Source organism: Elgaria multicarinata, chromosome 2 (genome assembly GCF_023053635.1).
Source record: "Elgaria multicarinata webbii isolate HBS135686 ecotype San Diego chromosome 2, rElgMul1.1.pri, whole genome shotgun sequence".
Lineage (NCBI taxonomy): Eukaryota > Metazoa > Chordata > Lepidosauria > Squamata > Anguidae > Elgaria > Elgaria multicarinata.
In genome coordinates this window covers 118,506,723-118,530,598 of record NC_086172.1, presented here as the reverse complement: position 1 = coordinate 118,530,598, position 23,876 = coordinate 118,506,723, and the positions used below count along the sequence as shown (strand labels likewise).

At 40.7% G+C, this 23,876-nt stretch overlaps 1 protein-coding gene across 2 annotated transcripts in view; it reads right to left on the bottom strand.

Moving 5' to 3' along the window:
* Positions 1-23,876, bottom strand: part of EXT2 (exostosin glycosyltransferase 2) — a 126,134-nt gene that overhangs the window by 25,442 nt on the left and 76,816 nt on the right. For both annotated transcript variants that reach the window (XM_063117444.1, XM_063117443.1), the window contains exon 9: positions 13,432-13,621. In XM_063117444.1, the coding sequence (XP_062973514.1) occupies positions 13,432-13,621 (190 nt within the window). The remainder of the gene's footprint in view (positions 1-13,431; positions 13,622-23,876) is intronic.

Below are 23,876 nucleotides of genomic sequence, written 5' to 3'. Positions count from 1 at the left end.
CTGAAAAAGGAAAATTAAACCATGTATTTTGACACTAAAATGAATTCAAAGAAGCTTTCCATGTAGCTTTCCACTTTGTCTACTACCAACATTTAGACAAAACAAGTAAATGAAATATAATTATTTAATAAGATAGCCAGGAACTGAAGATACAAAAGGATGCAAAGTATCATAGAATCATAGAATAGCAGAGTTGGAAGGTATCCAAAGCATCCCTGACAGATGGTTGTCCAGCTGCCTCTTGAATGCCTCTAGTGTGGGAGAGCCCACAACCTCCCTAGGTTACTGATTCGATTGTCGTACTGCTCTTACAGTCAGGAAGTTTTTCCTGATATCCAGCTGTAATCTGGCTTCCTTTAACTTGAGCCTGTTATTCTGTGTCCTGCACTCTGGGAGGATTGAGAAGTGATCCTGGCCCTCCTCTGTGTGACAACCTTTTCAGTATTTGAAGAGTGCTATTATGTCTCCCCTCAATCTTCTCTTCTCCAGGCTAAACATGCCCAGTTCTTTCAGTCTCTCTTCATAGGGCTTTGTTTCCAGACCCCTGATCATCCTGGTTGCCCTCCTCTGAACACGCTGCAGCTTGTCTGCGTCCTTCTTGAATTGTGGAGCCCAGAACTGGACGCAATACTCTAGATGAGGCCTAACTAGGGCCGAATAGAGAGGAACCAGTACCTCACGTGATTTGGAAGCTATACTTCTATTAATGCAGCCCAAAATAGCATTTGCCTTTCTTGCAGCCATATCGCACTGTTGGCTCATATTCAGCTTGCGATCTACAACAATTCCAAGATCCTACTCGTTTGTAGTATTGCTGAGCCAAGTATCCCCCATCTTGTAACTGTACCTTTGGTTTCTATTTCCTAAATGTAGAACTTGGCATTTATCCCTATTAAATTTCATTCTGTTGTTTTCAGCCCAGCACTCCAGCCTATCAAGATCACTTTGAAGTTTGTTTCTGTCTTCCAGGGCTTGAAGAATTTAGGGGAAAGGGAAACAACTGATTGCATTGGAAGTTGTTTTTGATGAGGAAAAATCTGGAAAGCAAATCTAGGGTGCAATCCTATGCATATTTAGGCAAAAAAAAGTCCTAGACCTCCAAACATTGTGGAGTGGTGGGAGATGCAGGACTTTTTTCTTCTAAATAAGAGTAGAATTATGCCCTTACTGAATTAAAAAGGAAGTTAAAATATAATTAATCTAATTGTGCTGGGGAAAGATCTAGAAAGCTAAAAATCACTGGAGAGTATCGTTCATTGACAAAAATCTCAATGGCAAAGTCTCTCGGCCCAGGAGTACCTGAGGCTGCAGCACTGTTGAAGCTAAGCAGAGTGGACCCGATCAAACCTTCTGAATAAAAGTTCATTGAAATCCCTGGTAAGAATAAGTATAACAAACCAATCCCCCCCCCAAAAAAAACCTTTTTAGAATTGAGAGTTAGATGCATTCAGAGTTAAAGGAAGCTGATTTCACATGTGCTTGCACTTGTGGATAGAGATGGAAGCTGAGAGATAATGACACACACACCGGAGCTTGGGATAACTAGGGCATCTTTATTTAATTGGATCATTCACACCTCCCTGGATCTGCATGTGAGAGTGCAGGAATCTAATTAATCCTTTCTCTAGACAACTAGCCTGCCATTTTGGGCAACCCACTCGGCCAAGCCAGGAGTTGGGTAAAACCCGGCTCCACACTTGCATGCTTGGGAGAACCACCCCATTTCAACCCTGCTCAGAGCTGAGCTGTACAACCCTGAGTAGGTGAGACAGAGAGGACCCCAAAGGCAAGGCAAGCCAAGGGAGCTTCGGCTGTTGGGTGGTATAAAAATGCAATAAATAATAAATATTATATATATATATATATATATATATATATATATATATATATATCCTGAGTCGTGAGCAACACAGCCCATCGAGGATCAGGCCTCAGAACTTGCCAATCACCATAAGATGCCAACGAGTGGTCACCAAACCTCTCCTGATGCCCTAAGATTCCCACACAACCTGCCATATTAGGCTGCCAAGCCTTAGCTTCAGCACCCTACACCCCACCTGTCCAGGATGAAAATCCCACAGGCCTGCATTGAGTTCTTGCAAGAAAATATCATTACCTGCATTGGACAGGTGAACCCATCTGTCCTATAATGTTCCTCTCCAATTTCTTTGGATGGCAGATCACAATTCCCTGCCAATCCTTGGGACAGATGAATTTACCTACTGACTTTCGTCATTGCCCTATTTGAACTAAGGGCTTCCCCATCCTCAGGCCTCTGGGACTGAGGGAGCTAGTTTGATCACACAGTACAGTATCTGCCCATCCAGATATCCTCCAGGGCTGCCCTAGCCTGTAAAGTTGGGGAATTCCACTCCAGGAACCCTGTTTCCCCCCAGGTGGCACCATACCTGCAGTGGGGAAAACCAACCAGAATGGACTGTTTATAGAGGAGTCGCCACCACTCCTTAACTTACTGTTATTTTATTGTTATTCAGTGCTTGCTTGCTTTCTTTCTTTCTTTCTTTCTTTCTTTCTTTCTTTCTTTCAGAAATCCCCATTAGTAATGATAACATATACATTCACATGCGTCATAATAATTTAATTTATATATGATTACAGGTGCTAATCTGGATAATAGATAGAAGACCCTGAAGGAAACTAAACAATGGGATTGATTCCGTTCCAGCCTTGTAATCCTATGATTCTGTGTATACATGTGTGAGTGATTGGAATACGTTGTTGTAAATACAGAGGATTTGAAAAATCAAGGTAATAACATTACTGTGTGCAAAAGTAATACTAATAAAAGGAACCCATGCTGCATCCATGTTCTGTTTGTGGGTTCCTGGTCAGCTACTGCGTGAACAAGAGTGCTGGACTAGATGGACCCTTGGTCTAATCCAGCATGGCTCTTATGTTCTTAAGATTTTTAATTCTGTACCAGTAGCTACACAATTTACACATACCCTTTAAAAGTACAGAGGAGCAAGAGATCAACATGTGTCAAAGTAACTTGTATCCTAGACTTAGTAGGAACTGTTAAGAACAGTCTCTCAGAGTGTGGAATCCAATTCATAAATATCATTCTACCTACACCAGTGCATGTGAGTGCATTGAAGAGAATGTGAGCCCCTTCATATGTGAGGACTGCACACCTCTAAGTGTGAATTTGCCACCACTGACAGCTTACTATGGAGATATGCATAAGAGTACAAGGGCTGTCCTGACAGAGACAGCATCAATGGATAACCATACTCCGACTGTCCAAAATCAGACTAGAGAGAGTCTGATTTTATAGCTTACCCAGAGTACTTCTAAAGAGCATATGAAGTTCTGCACACTTCAGATGCTGGCATCCAAACATAATACCTGAGACAGCTTCCTTAGGAAAACTGTACCCTTTTCCAAACCACACTAAACAACTATGAAAAGAACGTTTACCTTGGAAGGGTTTTAAGAAAGGCGGAATTGGCCAAGGTGACCAAAAGGAATAAGAAATACAGAGTGAGAGGTTTTGGAAATATAATCGCTTTAGTTTCCTACTCCAAGGTGGCCCCTGCAAGTCTTACAAAAATGCTTTATAAATTAATTCTTACTAGCGGGGCCTTAGTTCAATGGTAGGGCACATGTTCTGCATATGCAACTTCATACATACTACTACTGCTACCATCCCACGTTCACACAAGGTTACCCCCACCACACAACAAGCTACATAAAGGGGCAATAATCTGGATGGGGTTGAACTCTCCCTGAAACATGCGAGTCTGAGGACGAAATATTGGTCTTCTGATTCATGACACAGAAGCACGTACTGCAACACTGTGATAACGGAAACAAATTTTCATTGCATCAATAAAAAAAATCTACTCACCCACAGCAGTAGGCAACTTAATTTCCATATGTCTGTTTTTGCATAGTCCCTTAATGCCAAACAATTGTAAGAAATAACAACTCAACTCAGAGCCCCTAATAACTGAATAACGGTAAGTAGGCAAAATACTATCTCTTCATTTAGCTTATCTCACAGAGTTGTTGTGAGGAAAAAAGGCTTACGCCCACGTATGCCATCTGGAGCTCCCTGAGGGGATGTTGGGATAAAAAAGTAATAATAATATCCACCTCCAGCATGTTATTCCATTTCAAACCAAAACGGACACATTTTTGTATTTTATGCATTGCGCTTAGTTCAAAAGAAACAACTAAAACCATAGCCTACCACGGCCAGCATTGCAGGGTTACAATGGAGCAGGAATAATTTGTTTTAGTTCTTCATGGCATCATCTATATTTTATTGAGGTATAATTACCCCTAGTGAAGTGAGCCCTGAAGTAGCAGCAATACAGCCCTGGTTACAGAAGCTGACAACACTTAGTAGTGGTAAAATAGAAGAGAAGTTTTCTTACATTATGAAAACTTCCATCCACTCTGCATAATTTTCTTGAACTTTAAATGTTAATGAAGAGTACTGGATAAGATGGGTGAATTATAATAACATTTCTGCCTACACAAATATTTCCAGCAGCAGACACTTGGACCACAATATTTATTTTAGTAAATGCAGACTAAGTGAAAATCATCAGTTCCTCCTATAACATTTCAAAGCTTCTAACCGAAGTATTTTTTAAAATAATAATAATAATAATATCCTACATGTAAAGTCATATTCATTTGTTGGTGCTGCAGCTGAGTTGACAATTCTCCTTACAGACTGCATAAACAGCTAATGATTGCAAATTACCCATGTATATGCATGAGGCCAACAATCCCCACAGGTTCTTTAAGATTTTATAAAATGTTTAAAATGACAAGTTTATCAAATGGTTTAAAATGGCTTAATATGAGTTTATAAATCAAGGCTAAATGAGCTAATGAACTTAATTTGTTCAACATTTAGCATCAGATGGCCCATGCCGATGTAAGACTAAGTTCCTGTGAACCAGGGGTGTTGTACCTCTTTCATCCAGAGGACCGGATTCAGTTTTGAAGAAGCTCTCAGGGGCTGGATTCCAGTGGCGCTTGGGCCCCAAAAATACCAGCATCTTAAAGCTTTTACTGCCAGCAACTAAGCCTTTGATGAGGCATTTTAATCTTTCAGAATGGGGAAAAACATGCAAAACCTGGGAAATCACCAAAGAGTTGACAGTTCAAAGAAAGGGGTGGGGCCAGGGGAAGTGGCTGCCTAGGGAACCCCAGAGGTCCACACTAGGACCCTAGGTGGGGTAGATTTGGCCCCTGGGCCAGAAGTTCTGCAACCCTGCTGTAAACCATGGTTTGCTAAATTGAGAGCAAGCATATATTCTTTTCCTCTCATGTTACATGTAGGGGTATCTCTCCAGCATTTGATTGGGACTCCCACAAATGCAAGTACCTTTGAAGGCCTGTCAGCAGAATACGACTTGGGACCACAATACCTAATGGAACGCCTCTCCTGACATGAACCTATCCGTACACTACGCTCAACATCTAAGGTCCTCCTCCAGCTGCTTACTCCAAGGGAAGCTCGGAGGATGGCAACAAGGGAGAGGGCCTTCTTGGTGGTGCCCCCCCCTCCAATTATGGAACGATCTCCCGACGAGGCCCACCTGGTGCCAACATTGTTATCTTTTCAGCGCCAAGTCAAGACTTTTCTCTTCTCCCAGGCATTTAACAGCATATGTTGAGTTTTTAATTGACCCCAGATCTATCTTTAGGCCTAGCTGAGAATTTAAAGTTGTTTTTAAATGTATATTATCTTTATATGTCATCTGTTTTTATGCTTCTATGGTTTTAAATTTTGTATATCGATTTTTAATGTTTAATGTTTTAATCTTTGTAAACTGCCCAGAGAGCTTCAGTTATGGGGTGGTATAGAAATAATAATAATAATAATAATAATAATAATAATAATAATTTTAATGGTTTGAGGGTGAGGGTTTTAATGGAATTGTTTTAATGTGGGTTGAGGGTTTTAATGGAATTGTTTTATATGTTATTGTAAAGCGCCTCGATGCCAGAAATGGTGAGGCGGTGCTATAAAAATGCTTTAAATAAATAAATAAATAAATAAAGGGAGTGAACCCAGCCCTATGTGTAGCCTGCTATGAGCAGGACTCTGTTTGCCCCATCTCGTAATCACCTGCCTCCCCCTCAGGCTCTCCATTAACTTTTATTTAAACAAGAGGGAAGGCAAACAAGCTCCGTTACCTGGTCCCAGCATCCCTGATGAGAAAATGTGCATAGTTTCCCCTAACTAAAATGCCCCCCAGAGGCTGCCTCCTTCTCTGCCTTTCCCATGCCCCAAGGCAAATTAATGGGGAGTTTTGAGCAGGCAAAGGAGGTGGAGTAGGTGCTTTATGTGCATAAATTCTTGAGTGCTTTTGAGGTGAGTTTAGGGATGCTCATGTGCCAATGCAAACAATGGGCATAGCTAGACAGGGCAATATCTAGGGGATCGCCCCGGGATCGTCCATGTGTGTCCACATGACGCACAGGGATACCCGGGAGCAGGGAGGGGTAATCCCTCCCTTTCCCCGGGATATCGCCCTACACTTTAATCCCGACTTTTCCCGCATTCACTGGATGATCCCGAGACCGCAGGATGTGTGACCGGGCATCCTGTTTTCGTCCCGGCTCCTCACGTGTAACCACAAGGAGCCAGGAACCGTGCACAGGGCGCCTCAGGAGCTCCGTGCCCATTGGGGTTTGGGTGGGTAGTGGGAGGTTTTTTTTAAAAACAAAAAACACAAAAACTTACCTTTTGCGCAAGAGCACTCCTGCGCTCATTACTGGGGTGGGGTGGGGAATGGCGGGTGCGACGTCCTCTTCCTCCCAGGATGTCGTGCGCCATGTGTAGACTGAGGGGAAGGATCTTGCGATCATCATATCGCGAGATCCTCCTCCTCCACCCCCCTCATCTAGCCATGCCCTATGACTAACACAAACCAGGTTGCCTCATAAGCCTGGCTAACAAACCTACTTCAAAACATTCTGGTTTACAAGGGAATGATGAGTGGTGTCAATGTAACGTGAAACCATGGTTAATATTGGGAAAGGGAGAGGGGAAAATAACTAAAAAGCGATAGGGGAAGGAATGGGAGTTCACATCCCTTTGTTGTATTTTATGATTTACAGTTTAGTGCAAGCTGCTTGAGTAGTCTTTGCTGTAGGAAGGCAGACAGCCACAATTCAAATAAATTAATTAAAAGGCTGGCTCTCAATTCGCAAACCATGGTTCACCAGTAGCCAAAAAGATACGTGCATGAGACCTATCTCACAAGGTAGTATGGCAGCCATTTAATTGGCATATTGTTTCACACACCCCTTCTTCCCCAAGAGGTAGATAGTTCCACGGGAGATGGCCAGTTTTATCATGGGGAGAGTATACTGGAAATTGATGGTGTGTTTGGCACTTACATACAGATATGCAAGCAGACAAGAAGCACCAAAACACACAGCACATCACTGTAGTGCCTCCTAGCTCCCCTTTGCCAGCTGCAAAACAAATTATGCAAAAATAAAAGAAATTATGTAAATTTTCTCAATTTGCCTTATTAAGGAGGCCACATAATTCCATTTTTCTTGGTGCACAAGTTGTTTGCATGGGTGTAACATATTAAATACTTTAGCACGAAGTACATAAAGGCTATGGGATAGCCCTAGTTTTCTTATTCTGTAACACTATACTGTAGTGTACCTAAAAGCTGCCACAACACATAACACAACATAGCTCAACCGTCCCTTATTTTTGATATTTTCATAGAGCAACCCATTAGGTTTCTAAAATGGAGGTGGTATTGCTGACTTTCTTGATAGGAAGGACGTGCATTTGTTAAATTTTGGAACACATTACAAATATATATTTTGTTCCTTGGGTTTTAATTGATTAAAGTGACAAAGGAAACATTCTGTACTTCTTGCACTGAAAAGCTTTAACTTTTGTCAATCAAGGTTTTGTATGATTTTGTTTTACATAATTTACTATCCTATAATATGTTCGGTAGTATTAACTGGTTGTAAAGTAAAACAAAACAGGTACACCTCAGCAATTGTCAAGAGGCCATGAAGATACCAAAGGGACTTTAAAATTGCCTTTAATTTTACTTCTTCCAGTGAATGCCAGCATGAATTCATTTAGTTTCCCTTATTTTTTTTCAGACTGTGAAGCAAACAGCCACATTTTTAATTATATACCTGAGTTACAAATTGAGTAGTAATAATACATAAAGAAAGGATTGCATTTATAATTATTGGACCAATAATGGGGAAGTGGGTGGTGGTGGTGATGGCATGTGGAGAAGCTAAGTGCCTTTTTATCTACCATTGCACTAGCCAAATATCAAGAGCCAAGTTCAAACCTGAATTTACTGTGGGACATCATGAGCAAAAATTACCTTTGATGTTCTCCTAGTTTTCACCCGTGCATAACAAAAATACAACTGGTTCAAATAACAGAATCCGTACCTGACTTCGCTCAAAGCCAGAAATGTGTTCCTTATACAGCAATGGTCAGGATATCCTGCATTTGATACTCAACCAGGTTAACGGTCCCAGCTTTACTATAACCAATTAAAAGAGAATAGCCGTAAAAGTGCAGATACTACCGTAGGGTAATAAACCAGACCTTATCGTTGACAGCGGTGTGCATTACTAACTTCAAACTCATTCCTTGTCCTAATCCATCAGAAACTTCCTGGCTTTAATAGGCTATAAATGGCAGAAGCTTTGAAGTCCAAGGATTAGAAGCCGTAATAGACAGACTGAATGAAAGACTTAGTGAAGCCAAGTTCTGCTGTCCTACCAGAGAGCTAGGTGGAACGAACTGTATGCATTTGAATTAAAACAAATTAAATTAAACCCCTCGACAGCAGACCAGGAGATTCCACAAGCTATCCAAGTGTTAAAAATACATAGTTGAAGGGGGTAGCTGGCGGTCACATAAGAAAGTTATTAAAATACATAGCTATTAGAAAGCAAAGCTAGATAACTCTCAGTAAGGAAACAAACCTATGACCTTCATGGCCAATTATTTTTCACATCAACTATTTAAAGATGTTTTCAATAGTATATAAACCAATAAAGGGTTTTACTATAAACTATTGTAATGAACAGAAATTTTAAATGGTTAAATATTCCTTGGAAATATCCAACTTGCTATCAATTAGTTTGGCTTCATACAAACCTCAAGATTAAATAAATGAACATACAGTGGTAGGGGAGAGATAGCAAGAAGCCACCTGATCTAAAGACACCCAGTGATTGCTCTGTATAGTTCTCAAGTTACAAGCCATTTGCACATTTTGTAACAACGCATTTATACAATTTATTTATTTTAAAATGCTATGCCCCCCTTCACCCCAAAAGTGGGGTCCAGAACAGTGTAGAAAAGTAACGCAATATATCAAGAATAAAACATACTAAAATATCAATCCAAAAATGTGGAGAGATGGAAAACAATTCATCAACCCGCTAAAAATCTTACCACAATGTTAAAAATCAATTAACTTTGCAAATACCCCTTGGAAGGACATGCCAGAGTAAAAAAGTGGCAAAACAGTGACATAAAACTACAGATAAAACGTAATGACCAACCATGAGTTAATTAATTATCACACAGCGTTGTTCCCAGAGACTTCATTTTAAAGAGTTTGGAGCAGGAGTAATTTAGCATTCTTAAAATTAAAGAAAAAAGGTAAACCTACCCTTGCCACAATGCCTAAAAGTACACCCACCCAAAAGTAATGTGATTTTTGCCCTCCTCTGTATATCCCCTGATAGTCTCTCCTCAACTTTCATGAAGAAGAGTGGGGGGTGGAGAATTACTGCCAGCCTACAACCATGGCAATTGGTGCCAAACTCCATCCCCAAACTAGTCTGGAATAGATTCAAATTATCAACCTCATTCAAAAGTTCCTGGAGTTGCCCAGAAAGTACCCACTGAAGCTCCTTGACAAAGAAGGGGATTTTCACAACCAGCCAGTTCATGTTACACTACTTGGTGTTCAGAAGGCTTAACTTTAGGAGTAACCTCACAGCTAACTCTTTTAACGTAAAATCAAACATTGTGTGACAGGATTTTCTCTTTCTCTCCTCCACAGTGCAGTTTGTGCCCCTCCCAATCTGCTCCAGGGGACCCCCTAAATTTGCTCTGGAACAGATTTTGAAAGTGTGCAGGGGGCTACAGGTAGGAAGGGGGAAGCAGTTTCACTGATGGGAATACTTAACTGGATACCACTCCAAGCATTTGTAACTTCCTGCACAGCAAAGTCAGTCCTCTTCTGCTAGATATAATAAGCCAAGAGAGGCAACGGGCAAGTAAACAAACGGTAAGGCTGACGCTTCCAAGTACCGTGTCTACATCATCATACTGTAATTGAAACTCAACTCAAGGACTACAGACAGTGCTCTGTATACGTCCCCAAACTGTGCTGCACAGTTTGTAGCAGCAAGGTTGAAGGGATTGTGAGTGGCTTTATCCTTAAAGTGATTAGCAAACATGTCACAGCATACCTCCTTTACATCACTTTGCAGGTCAAGGTTTGGAGGATTTCTGAGGGGATAGCTTGGTTTAATAACTTCCCCCACCCCACTCCTGTTTGGTGGTATTGTCCATCAGCAGAGATTAATCCATGCTGTTCCTAGCCCCTGCCAAATTGCCTTCTTATTTTAATATCCTCTCCTCGACCTCTCAGCGGCTTTCGATACCATTGACCATGGTATCCTTCTGGGACAACTCACTGAGCTGGGAGTGGGAGGTACTGCTCTGCAGTGGTTCCGCTCTTATTTGGCGGGTCGGATACAGAAGGTGGTGCTTGGGGAACATTACTCAGCCCTGTGGACTCTCAAGTATGGGGTCCCGCAGGGGTCGGTTTTGTCCCCCATGTTGTTTAACATTTACATGAAGCCGCTGGGTGTGGTCATCCGGAGCTTTGGAGTGTGCTGTCATCAGTATGCTGACGACACGCAGAGCTATTTCTCCTTTTCATCTTCAGCAGGAGAGGCTGTGGATGTGTTGGACCTGTGGATGTGTTGAAACTGGCTGCGACAATGGACTGGATGAGGGCTAATAAACTGAAACTCAATCCAGACAAGACTGAGATGCTATTAGTAGGTGACTCCGCTGACAGGATGGGGGGTGTTCTACTGGTTCTGGATGAGATTGCACTCACCCTGAAGGAGCAGGTTCATAGCTTGGGGGTTCTTTTAGATCCATCATTGTCACTTGAGGCTCAGGTGACCTCAGTGGCACGGAGTGCCTTTTACAAACTCCAGTTGGTGGCCCAGCTACACCCCTATCTAGACAGGGATAACCTGGCTTCAGTTGTCCATGCTCTGGCAACCTCCAAGTTAGATTACTGCAATGCGCTCTACGTAGGGCTGCCTTTGAAGACGGTTCGGAAGCTGCAGCTCGTGCAAAATGCAGTGGCCAGATTGATTTCAGGAACCAGAAGGTTCGATCATATAACACCTGCTCTGGTCCGCTTGCACTGGCTGCCTGTATGTTTCCGAGCCCAATTCAAGGTGCTGGTTTTGACCTATAAAGCCTTACACGGCTTGGGACCACAATACCTGATGGAACGCCTCTCCCGATGTGAATATACCCAGTCACTACGTTCAACATCTAAGGTCCTCCTCCAGGTGCCTACTCCGAGAGAGGCTCGGAGTGTGGCAACGAGGGACAGGGCCTTTTCGGTGGTGGCCCCCAGACTATGGAATGATCTCCCTGACGAGGCTCGCCTGGCACCAACGCTGCTATCTTTCCGGTGCCAGGTTAAGACTTTCCTCTTTGCCCAGGCATATGGTGGCACATCTTAATCACCCACATGTTTAGTTTTTTTTAATGGTTTTAGAATGTTTTAGAATTTTAAATTTTGTATACTCATTTTTATCTTAATTTTAGAATTTCTGTAAACCGCTCAGAGAGCCCTGGCTATGGGAGCGGTATATAAGTGCAATAAATAAATAAATAAATAAATAAATAAAATAAATTCACGCAAACAGAGTAAGATGAAAGATGGCTATTATAAGAAGGAAGATGTAAGTAAAGAAGTGCTGTTACTTTCCAAACCACTCTCATACATTTGAAATCAAGGAAATCAAATGTATACAATATATCAGGTTATACATTTATATTACAGAAGATATTAAAATATAAGCTAGACTTGTAAATTCCATCGGTGCAAAGAATGAACATTCCCTTTGTTTAGTATTGGTAGAAAAACATGCAATTTGTGGCTGCCATTAGAGTTGAGGGGAAAAATACGTGACTACCCCAGTCTTGGGGAAATTGCATCCCCCGCCTCCCCCGTGCTGATCAGGGCCTTAAAGGCCCTCTTAACCTTGCATTAAGAGGGCCTTTGAGGCCCCGATTGGCATGTGGGGGGAGATAAAGCGTGCTTTCCGAGGCCTCCAGAAAGTGTGCAGTTCCCCCAACCATGCTAATGGTGTGCCGGGGGAAATTGCATACTTTCTGATGGCCCTGCAAAGTGGTCTTTGCCGAGCACTCATCCGGCCCAGCTCACTAGAACAGGGCCGGGCGAACTTGCGGGGCAAGCCCTCCATGCGTTCTCCATTCCCTAGTTTAAGCTGTGCTTTCATGAGATATTCGAAATGTATTGTTAATTAAATTACATTAAAAGTTAGTTTCTTTAACTAACTAATTAATACTTGAATTTATTTTAGGTAGAATTCATTCTATTCATAAGAATAATAGCACAACGAAATAGTAAAAGTAATGAATAGTGCTTGGAAAAGAAATGCGCTGTGACACACCAGAGTTGCTCCTTAGCGGAAACCTAACTGTTCAACAATTGATAAATTTTTCATGACTGGTTTGGCAAAGAATAAAAACTTCCACTGGCAAATACATCAGTGGTTGCTTTTGAGTTTATGGCTGTAAAGAGCAGCACCCATTATTTTATTTTAAGTGCATATTTTCCTTTTATAGTAACATTTCACAACTTGCCAACTGAGTGACCCAGTTTGTGATTCTGAAAACCTGATCATGGAAATTGCATAACTTGCTTAAGGAGACTAGGAAAGAGAAATTGTTGTATGAGTTAGAGAAACAGTGCCTTGAACCACTCCATAACATATTTCTTTGGATTTCTATTTTGTTTTTACCCACAATGGTTATAAATAAATTAATACATTTAAAGATATTATTTCCCATAACCAACTCAAACACTGGGGACTAAAAAGCAAACATGGACTTCAACTCCCATCATCTCTAGCCCCCATCACCCAGGTTGGGCACCACATTTGGGAAGGATGGTTGAAAGCCTTAGACTTGGGGAGAATTCATAAAGAAACAGAGCTTCACAACTGATGGACAATCACAAAGAATGCTTCTCCCAGTGCTCTTCTCATACAAAACCAGATGCACTAATAGTAGGGTCAAAAGTCGTCTCCAAAATGTATTGGGTCTCAAGTTGTTAAGGGCTTCTTACAACTTACCTTCTGGTGGAATTTTATTCTGGTTGTTCCAAACGACTAACAACTTGGAAAGGCTTGGCACCTTTGAGACTTCAGTGATGACTCTAAAAAGACTCTCCACCCGATCATAGGTCAAGACAATTGCGGTGAAGCCTTGTGACTGAGGTGGGATCAACGGGAGAAAGAGTGGATTGCTCACACTGCTCCATTTCTGTAAAAAGAAAGATGGGAGATCAAATGAAGGGCTTGTTAAGGTGTAACAGGGAAACAATACATAGAACAAAAATTTCCATAGTTAAGACCTATCAGATCACTCTAATAAACACCTTAACTACTTTGGGGAGAGAGAAAAAACTATCTTTTAAAAGACTACTTTTCTGACAAGACAACAAACTCTGCTAAATGTAAGAATGTTCTATGTATTCTCAGGTCATGAGCAAACCACAAAGTACATTCAGGTATGTTGAGGGGAAAAACAGAAAGAAAGAGTGGAAGGCACACTAGAGGGTTTTAAAACTCAGCTAACCTAGCTTGCTTCTTCCCTACATCTCTTTCCAAAAGGCAGCTTAAGCTTCATATTAATTCAGACTAGGCCAACAAACAGAAAACCAGTCTAGTGCCACAATTTCAGGGGGGAAATGAAGTAAAGAGAGGCAAATTCATAAACTTGACACAAAATGGGCACAAATAGAAAGGAAAATACACTTTTGGTTCAATATAGAAGGATAAAATGCGAACTTAAACAAAAATAGGTTTGTTCTATGGTTTTAAACAGTCCACCATTTAAGCACTTTGGGGGGAGATGCAAGAAGAGAGGCAAAGATCAACTTCAATGTTATTTACTTTTTGTATTAACAAGAATATCCCCTAAATACTTTCTGTAGACTTAGTTTTGACTACTGCCAACATAAGGAAGCTAATTATGCTGGTACAGCTGCAGACACAGGAGCAACAGGGACCATCAGACAGAATCACAAAAGAAGGCATTTTCCTTTACCACTTCCATTGACCATCCTGGCAGTCAGAAACAACAACAAAATAAAATAAAATAATACAGACTGTGAAAGGGCAGATAAATTAACGAAGTTCTTAGAAAACATTTAAAATCTGGCCCTATAAAAACACTAGGGATAGCTGTAGTTGGCCAGGAGCACTTTTCATTAACTTCAGCGTTGCATAGGCCCTGTTCCCATTTATTCTTGTGTATTTCATTAGTGTTGTTTCAGTTTTGTTTGGATTTGTTGCATTTTATTGTTTTCATGTTTTTTTGGTGGTTCATAAGTGGCCACCCTAGTGGGGCAGGGAAGAGTAAGGGGGGAATCTTTGAATACCATCCGTTCTACAGAACGTGGGTGGCTAACTGTGGGAGGTCTGAAGACCATTTTTGGCCTCCTGGGCCCGCCCACCCACCGCCAAGCTGCACCCCTGTGGGCACACAATTTGTTCTTTAAAAAATAGAGCCTGTAGCCACTATGGAGTGCTGGAACTTGCAAACAAGCAAATTTTGACCTTTTTGGCACTCCATAGCTGCTATAGATGCCATTTTCTTCAAAACACCTCCCACCAATTGTGTGGGCAGCAGGGGGCGCAGGGGCCACAATAGGGGGCTTGTGTTGCCCACTCAACTATAGAATATTGCAATAGTTTGAATAGTACTGGAAAGGAAAACAGCGCTTATAGATGTAGTGTTATCTACTAAGGTTCAAGGTAGATGGTATAACAATGCAAGAACCTTTGGATTTCTTCTTTCATAGACTTCTACTAGTTCCTCTGTTTCTAATATGTTAGTTTTCCCAGGGTAGCAAATTTATGGTTGTTGGTTTTTTTAATGCAATGCCCCACTACACTCTAAAGCAATACAGTCCCAAGAGGACTATACCATAAACTCTTGCTGAATATGTCTATTGGCTATTAAAATATGCATGAGAGTGACTTTGACCCAGAGCAGAAAAATAACTTGTCTTGGAAGAAACAAACATGTATAGCAAGACCCACACATACCAATGAGTATGAGTATAATCTTCTCTAAAGTAGAAAAGAAGCACTGACATCAACTAAGTCTGGTTTCAGAACGCTTTAGGTTAATGAAACACAGATCAGACTTTAAATGCCCAAACACTTCATAGCTGTAGAAATATTTTAATAGTGAGATGAGTGACGAATAGCATTGTGTGCAAACCCTGCTAAGGTCCAAGGATTAATGCAATAAATGTGATTGATTGATTGATTGACTGACTGATTGTGTGCAAACCACTGGGTTTCCTGGGATATGTTGTAGGCGTGGGAACATAGGAAGCTGCCTTATACTCAGTGAGACCACTGGTCTATCTATCACAGTATTGTCAACACTGACTGGCAGTGGCTCTCCTGGGTTTTAGGCAGGTGTTTTCCCAGACCTACCTGGAGACACTTGGATTAAACCTGGGACCTTTTGCATTCAAAGCGTATGCTCCACCATTGAGCTATGTCTCCTCCTCACAATCTTATATCAATTGCTGGTATGACATTAACATGATTATAATTGTGCTTGAGGATGTTTATTTGACACTTTTATAACCTGTTGAATTAACAGTGTTTATATTGTATTTTATATTGTATTTGTATTTGTGTTTTTTAAATTGTTGGTTGTTTTTATGCTCTTCATGGTTTTAATTTCTGTAAACCGCCCAGAGAGCTTCGGCTATTGGACGGTATAAAAATGTAATAAATAAATAAATAAATAAACAGTGTGATGCAGCAGCTACAAGGATTACTGCAATTCTAAGTTAATTCAACAGAACTAGAGCGCTGGCCACACTATTCTGCCTTGGTCAGACTTCATTTGGAGTATTGTGTCCAGTTCTTGGCAAGGAAATTTACAAACTGGAACATGTCCAGTGGAGGGTGACAAAGATGGTGAGGAGCCGGGAGACCAAGTCAAATAGGGAAAGGCTGAAGGAATTGGGTATGTTTAGCTGGAGAAGAGATGCTATGATAGCTATCCTCAAATATTTGAAGGGCTGCCACATACATGAAGTGTTTTCTGTGTCTTACAATTATGTTTTCTGTTGCTGCAGAGGGTAGCACAGGTTCAAATTACAAGAAAAAGGGTTTAGTTGAAATATTAGGAACAGCTTCCTGAAAGTATAAATTATTCGACAGTGGAACAGACTGCTACAGAAGGTGGTGGATCGTCCTTCGTTAGAGATTTTAAAGCAGAGACTGGATGGAGTAGTGGATTTTCTGCCATCAGCAGGGGTTGAAGTCCCTTTGAAGTCCCTTCCCTCTTAACAACCCAGTTTGAATTTAAACAAGCCATGGTGGCTTGTTTAAATTGGTGATGTGTGCTGGCACATGCCAAGCACTGATTATTTACTTAAATAAGCCATAGTGTTCAAGCCATATTGGCTTAAACAAGGCACTAAGACTTATTTAAATTGGCGATGCATGCCGGGCACTGTTAGCCTAATTACTCCAGGAGCAGCTCATCATGTTATCCAAATCCAGGCAGCATGACTTGTTTGAGGGGGAGACAACACTCAAATAATCCATTGCCTATTGTTGGATTTTTTTTAGGGTTGTTTCCTCCTCAAAAAAGCCGTGCCACCTGGTTTTGGACAACACAACAAGCCACTCCTGGATGAGTAATTTGGCTAATAATGGTGCATCACCAATTTAAATAAGCCTTAGTGGCTTGTTTAAGCCACTATGACTTAAACACTATGGCTTATTTAAGTCAAGGTAGCTTGCGCAATTGTGTGAAATGGCCCGATGATTCCATATTTTTCTTCTGCAAAATTCAAAGCATCAAACAATCAAATATTAATAAAAATGGCAAATGTCAATAACATATTGAGAAAATGACATCAAGGCTAAGTTGACGCATGCAGCAAAAACAAGCAAGCAAACAAACAAACCAACCAACAGACAGCAGAATCTGATCCCATAGCTCAACAGCCACAGTCTTCCCAAAGGCTTCTCCAGAAAAGGGTGCAATTAGCATACCAGCAAGCTAGTAAAAAGGCTGGTGTGTCTTTTTAAGAAAATTAGTATCTCTCTTTAGAAAGAAATGAAGTTTTCAAAATACTCCTTGTAGCATCAAGCAACACTGTCTCTTTCAAGCTTGCCACTTATAAAGGCAAGCTGGAGAGCGTACTGGCTGGAAAATTTGCCACTTAAAATGATGAGAGTGTGTGTGTGCTATTCGAAAGCAAACTGTTTTGGTTTGGTTCTTGTTCTTCAGCTGATCAATGACTGTATGTTCCACAAATACAACACACCGACAAATGATGGACAGCACAGTGACAAATGACAAATGAAAGTGAAACAACAGAAGGTTCCTTAGGTGTTGTAGCAAATAAGCAGTCTAATCCATTGCAGACGCTGCTTCCATAATTCCAGCACCAAAGCTTTGTAGCTACTGAAAATGTAGCAAATGCTCCAGCCTCGTTAATACTGATCCAAATAAATTTGTTTCTGAACTGAACAATATTGTGAAGACAACATTTCTCTTCTCGGTATTTACAACCATGAGAGAAATCTGTATAGTATATTTGACATGCTTTCCTAAAACGTCTAACACCTTTCTGAATAATGAGACCTGAATATCTGGTCTGGATAATGAAATTTAACATCTAGACAGCTGTGCCATTTCGCTGTATGTAGACTACTGTATGACTGAGATGTGCTCCAAAAAGAAAGGGGTTGGGGAGGATCTATGCAGCCTCTTTTGCATTAAGTAGATGCGTTATTGTTTATGGTACTGGCAAAGAATGGCTGAACTAGGTGAATGAATATGTTCTGCTGCCCTGCTGCCCAACAGAGAACCCCAAACAATCGAGTCCCCTTCATTTGAGAGTAACATTTCAAAAGGGCATTTAGACACTGCTGAAACACCATTAAGAGCCAACCCCCTGCTGCCTGCCTGAAAAGTGTGTCTACAGTCTGGGACCTCTTGACCTCACTTTCGGCAGGAAATTGGGCAAATTCAAACCTCCATGATTTACTTGTGTCTTTCAGACTTCTGTTGGAGAAAGGCAAACAATACAGGTAATTAACTCAACAGAAGCCTAATTAAATCCCTATTATGGAAGCAGGGCATGAAATTGATGGTGACATAAGGAAGGTTCTTCCCGACAATGGAGAATGCAACAGCAAACATTCGTTTGAGACGGATCCAGCCCTCCTCCTATTGGAGACCCAAATGAATGCTCATTCTCACCTCCCCACCAAAGCAAATGGTACTGATGGTGTAATCATCCATCACTTTCTTTGACAAACTGCTGACTTTCAGCTATGGCTAAGGCAATCCTACCCTACACCCCCTTTCCCCACTGTCAACCAACTAATATTCATTACAGGAGCCATAGCAATTAACCCAAGACTGATAGGCTATTTATGGTGAATCAGTTTTATGCACAAGCCATATCGAGTTGCAAGTGTCAACTTTGCAACAATGATCTCACATTGTTTGGTCTGGCATTCCTGGCTCTTCCACAGCGGTCTCCTTTCCGCAGACGGCAACAGAAGCCAAAGCATTGGAATCCAGAACCCAAGTGGGAGGCTGGGAAGCTGGCCTAACTTTGGTAATTTTTTCTTTTTTAAAAAAAAAGAACGTCTCCACAAGAAGCAACTCATTTGTGTCAGATTGCCATTAGCAAACAATTTTTTAAAAAGTTTCCATTTGCTAGTGGAGAATTTATTTCCTTTGCTTCAGACTACTTCTTTTTCTGGTTTTACTGCCTGCAGCATTCTATTTTAAGAGTCAATCAAAGAATGAGAACGGTACCAAAGGAACTTGTGGAATTCCCTTCCCCAGAGATATTTAGGAATAGACCTAAGCCAAGAGGGGAAAAGATTCATGTTTTTAAATTGTTGGTTGTTTTTATGCTTTTAATGTTTTTAATTTTTGTGAACCACCCAGAGAGCTTCGGCTATTGGGCAGTATAAAAATATAATAATAATAATAATAATAATAATAATAACAACAACAACAACAACAACAATAAATAACGTATCAGAGAAAAACAAATGCACAAAATGCGTGAGACTATACTGTGACAGATTTCCCAATAATTGGTTTACAAATAAGCTCAGTTTTCGTAATTGTTTCTAAAAGCATTTCTCCAATAGAAGAGCTAAAAAAACTAAAAAGACAATAAAACATAACAACAACAACAACCACCCTTCAGAAACTGGGCCTACCAAAATACAACCACACCAACATCCAGAAAGCAGTCATACTTAAAACATGCTCAATTTTCAGGAACTTCCTGAATCAGTAAATGACAGCATGACGAGGCAAAGCCCATCATGTCCATCTAGAAAAACCACCACGAGCGAGAAAGATATATAATAATAATAATGTGCCCACAGTGTGACACACAAGATTAAGAACACCACTGAGATCTCAAGTGGTATAAACTTGCAGAGAGCAAGCAAAAGAACCAAAAAGGAGAAGATGGACATATTTTAAGACTATTCATTTATTATAACATTGCATGTGTCTGTGCGGCCAATGCACATGTTTGCCTCCCTTCTGTGCCAGTAAACCGTAATATATATTGTTGAATTTTGGGTTGTTGTGATGCGTGAAAATGAATGTGCTAACAAACCATGGGTTGTTAACAACAAACAACCCAGAAAGACAGCCCTTTGTTGTAGGGTTGTAAACTGGGTTATTTGAACCATGTATTGGTCAATATGTGTGCGTTGTTTCACCAGGCTACAGAGGCAGCAGACAAAAAACCTCAGCTCCTTATGCCAGTAATACAGCACCACAAAGGTATTTGGGATATGAGGAAATAGTGGATGAAGGAGGAGGGAATCAAACCACATTGGGATTGAGAAAATAAACCATCTTTTCGTTCAATTGACTGCTAGATAAACCCTGGGTAGGGCAACAAACCATGTGTTAAATAAGAAGAAACTGCAACTTTCATGTTTGGAGGGAGAAACCCAGTACCACGGCTAACAGGTAGGCAGTCTAGAATTATATATGTGACAGCAGGTGGCAGAAAACCAATATTTTCCTCATCCCACATTACCAAATCATAACCATAAATGAGTAGAAGCAAAGAATACCTGAGATAAGGGGCATTTGGAGGAAGAGGAGCTATGGGAAGAGTATGGAAGAAGCAGGGAGCAAGGAATGAAAAGCTTGGACTAGCTTGGAGAAATACTAAGAAAAAAGGCATCAGAAGGGATTGAGGAGACTAGGGCCATTTCTACACCTGCCTTTTTCCAGGGATCATCCCGGGATCATCCCTGTTCATGCAAATAACACACAGAGGATCTGAGGAGCAGGCAGGGACAATCCCTCCATTTGGCTGGGATAATCCTTAGGTGTAGAAAGGGCCTGGGAAAGAAGGCCCAAGCTTTAGACTCCAAAGGAATTAGGGGTCAAAATGGGAAAGCGGCAAAGCCAACTAGAAATGCAGAGGGCAGGTTTGGACACACACTTGCTAACTCACTCAGCTACAGCCAGTCTTTATGGCCATGTTTCCATGCCATTTGATGGGCACCTCCCTAGTAGTCTATGGATTTAGAAGACTTCATTTGGTGATCTCTCTTTAAGGAACATGACAAAAAAATAAAGTAGTAAGCCTATGTGGGGAGTGAAATATTTAAAAGGAAAACAACAGGCAGTAGGGCATCAAAAGAGAGCTACATGGAAAATAAATCCACACTGTAACGAATTTACTACCACTTACAATAGAACTTTGGCTACTACTACTACTACTACTACTAATAATAATAATAATAATAATGGGTGTCCAGTAGAGAAGGGGCACAGTTCTCATGCTTGCATTTGACCACGTGCTGTTATACATCAGGAGTACCCTTCCCTTTTGGTCTTTAAACTGGTTTGCACACTGTGAACCTGAAGGTTACTCTCCTACTGTTGGATTATGAATTGGAAACCATAAAAATGGGCTTGCTATTCTCATGAACAAGAACAGTGTTCTTCCCCCGACCTCCACACACACCATTTTCTTTTCAGCAGACATTATATTTTATTGCTTTGTAAAACCATATTCAATTTGAACCAGAACAGTCTACTGTCATTAAAAAAAAAAGCCAAGAATGGAATGCTGAGGAATAAGAAGCACTGAACAATACACGAATCAAAATATTCTAACACCCTTTGCTATTGGAATTATACGTATACCATGTTTTTAAGGAATGGGATTCTTTTCATTTAAATATCAGTTGTAACATCAATATGGTTTCTATTAAGTATTACCTGAAGAGCTGATCTTTGATTTTGTCTGTTCTGCTCTACTATGCATGATGCATTTCCACTGAATGCTTTGAGAAAGCATTTCATCAAGCTTCCCATCCATAACTGGTCAAAGGGCAAAAGCTGAAGAGTTTAAGCTCACTCCAGCATCACCTTTGCTCACTAATATGCATATCTACAATTCAGCACTTGATTCCCCACCCCCAAAATCCTACCAAATGGCTGATCCGCCACATACAATTTATCCATAATGTTAAGATTATTGGGGTGTAACTTCAATCTATGAACTGATACGTACACCTTTTAAAAGATCAATTGACAGTACAACCCTATATCTGCCTGTTTAGAAGTCTCATTGAATTCAGTGGGCTTATTCCTAGGTAAGTACAGTTGCAGCTTAAAATAGTAAAATATCGATAGATTCATGCAAACACCTTTTACAATTTTGGTTACAAACAGAATTACTGGAGAACAGAAGCAGTGTTCTCCAGTCATTCTGTACATAATCAAAGCAATAAAGGGTGTTTGAATTAATCTAATCTATGCATTTTAGTTGTTATAAACTTAATACTTTGAGGGGCTGGTTTTAATGTTTAGCTGATATGCTGAAGTGGCAAGCAATCTGAAACCCAATTGTTCAACATATTTCTTTTTAGATCATATTTTTTCAGGCCATAACTGTGCCAAAAATCTTTTCTTCAGTCAAGGTATATATGGCTATACAGTGTGTGTTCTTAAAGAGGCCACTGACATTACCTATTTCTTGTATAATGTATGTCATTAAATTTTACCTGGGAACATCTTGGAAACACCCAAAATCTTTCCGAAAGAATATGTTTGGTAGGTGCAACAGTCAAGTTACTTCAGATTTTATATCAAATGCTTTTCTTGGCTACAGCAGGTTGATCTAATAATATGGTATGGATATACATCTCCATTAGGGGTATGCAAATTGGGTCTTCACTGCCTCGAAATTCAATCTGGGCTCCATAGAGGTGATTCTCTGCCTCAATTTCAGAGCGTCCCCCCCTTTCCACCTCGTTGAATTACCCATCAAAGAGCAGTTCAGTATTCAGGTAACTGGCATTGACATAAATGCTTATAGCTCCTTCATTTTTAAAGATAAAGAAATAAAACTTGGCACAGTGATGGCTCATAAGGATGACAATCAGATTGGTTCATGCTCTGATTTTTAAAGAATTTTTAAATGGAAATTTACAAAAATATTTACATCTGCGTATTTTTTTATAGATAAAGAGATGAAACACAGCAAGGTGATAGCTCTTAAGGAGGGCTTTAGCCATGCCAAGTTTGAATCAGATCCATTCATGCCTTGATTTTTTAAGGATTTTTTAAAAATTCCCCACTCCAACCTTCTACAAGCTGGTGCTGTCCAGATCTATTGGATGGACCCCCACCCCTGCACCCAGCCACTGAAATAAAGAGCCTGCCTGTGCCTGACTCTGCTGTAGAGTCTCTCTGGTGTAGAGCTTCGGCAATTGGGCGGTATAAAAATGTAATAAATAAATAAATAAATAAAAGAAGCTTTTTCACTCACCATGCCAGACAGCCCAGAAGCACTTTCACACTGTAGAAATGTGAATGATTGACTTCTATGAGTCCGAGTAGAAACGCGCTCCCTCCCTCCCTCCCACAACATGGCCAGAATCAGCAGCCAGTTGGTGTTTCCCATTCCCCCAAACACTGCGATTGGAGGAGAACACGGTCAGGGACAGCACTGTGGCTATTCCTAATTGGTTAGCCACAGAACTCAATATCAAAACTACCCCTCACTCCACTCAGCGACTTCCAAATATGGAGATATTCAATTTAGACACACACACACACCAGGATAATTCTGGAGACTTTAGAAGCTCCGATTGGGCATGTGTCCGCTCTGATATTAATCAATGGGTTTGGAAGCATCCAATCTCTGCTCTGGAAATCAAATGCTCCACAGATGTTCATGGTTACCAGATAATTCTGGGGCAGAGCGCACACCGCTAACCACCATGGCATCCAAACTCATCAAACATGAATAACACTCAAATTTTGAAAGAAGGAAGGAAGGAAGGAAGGAAAGAAAGAAAGAAAGAAAGAACTCTCAAGATTAGTTCTGGAAGACAAACAGCAGCATTTACAAAAACAACTATTAAAATCAACTTTATAAGACCAAGGCAAACTTGGCATATTAGGGACACTATATTTGACACGAGGTAGAAGAATACACTGTAAACCCAGAAAG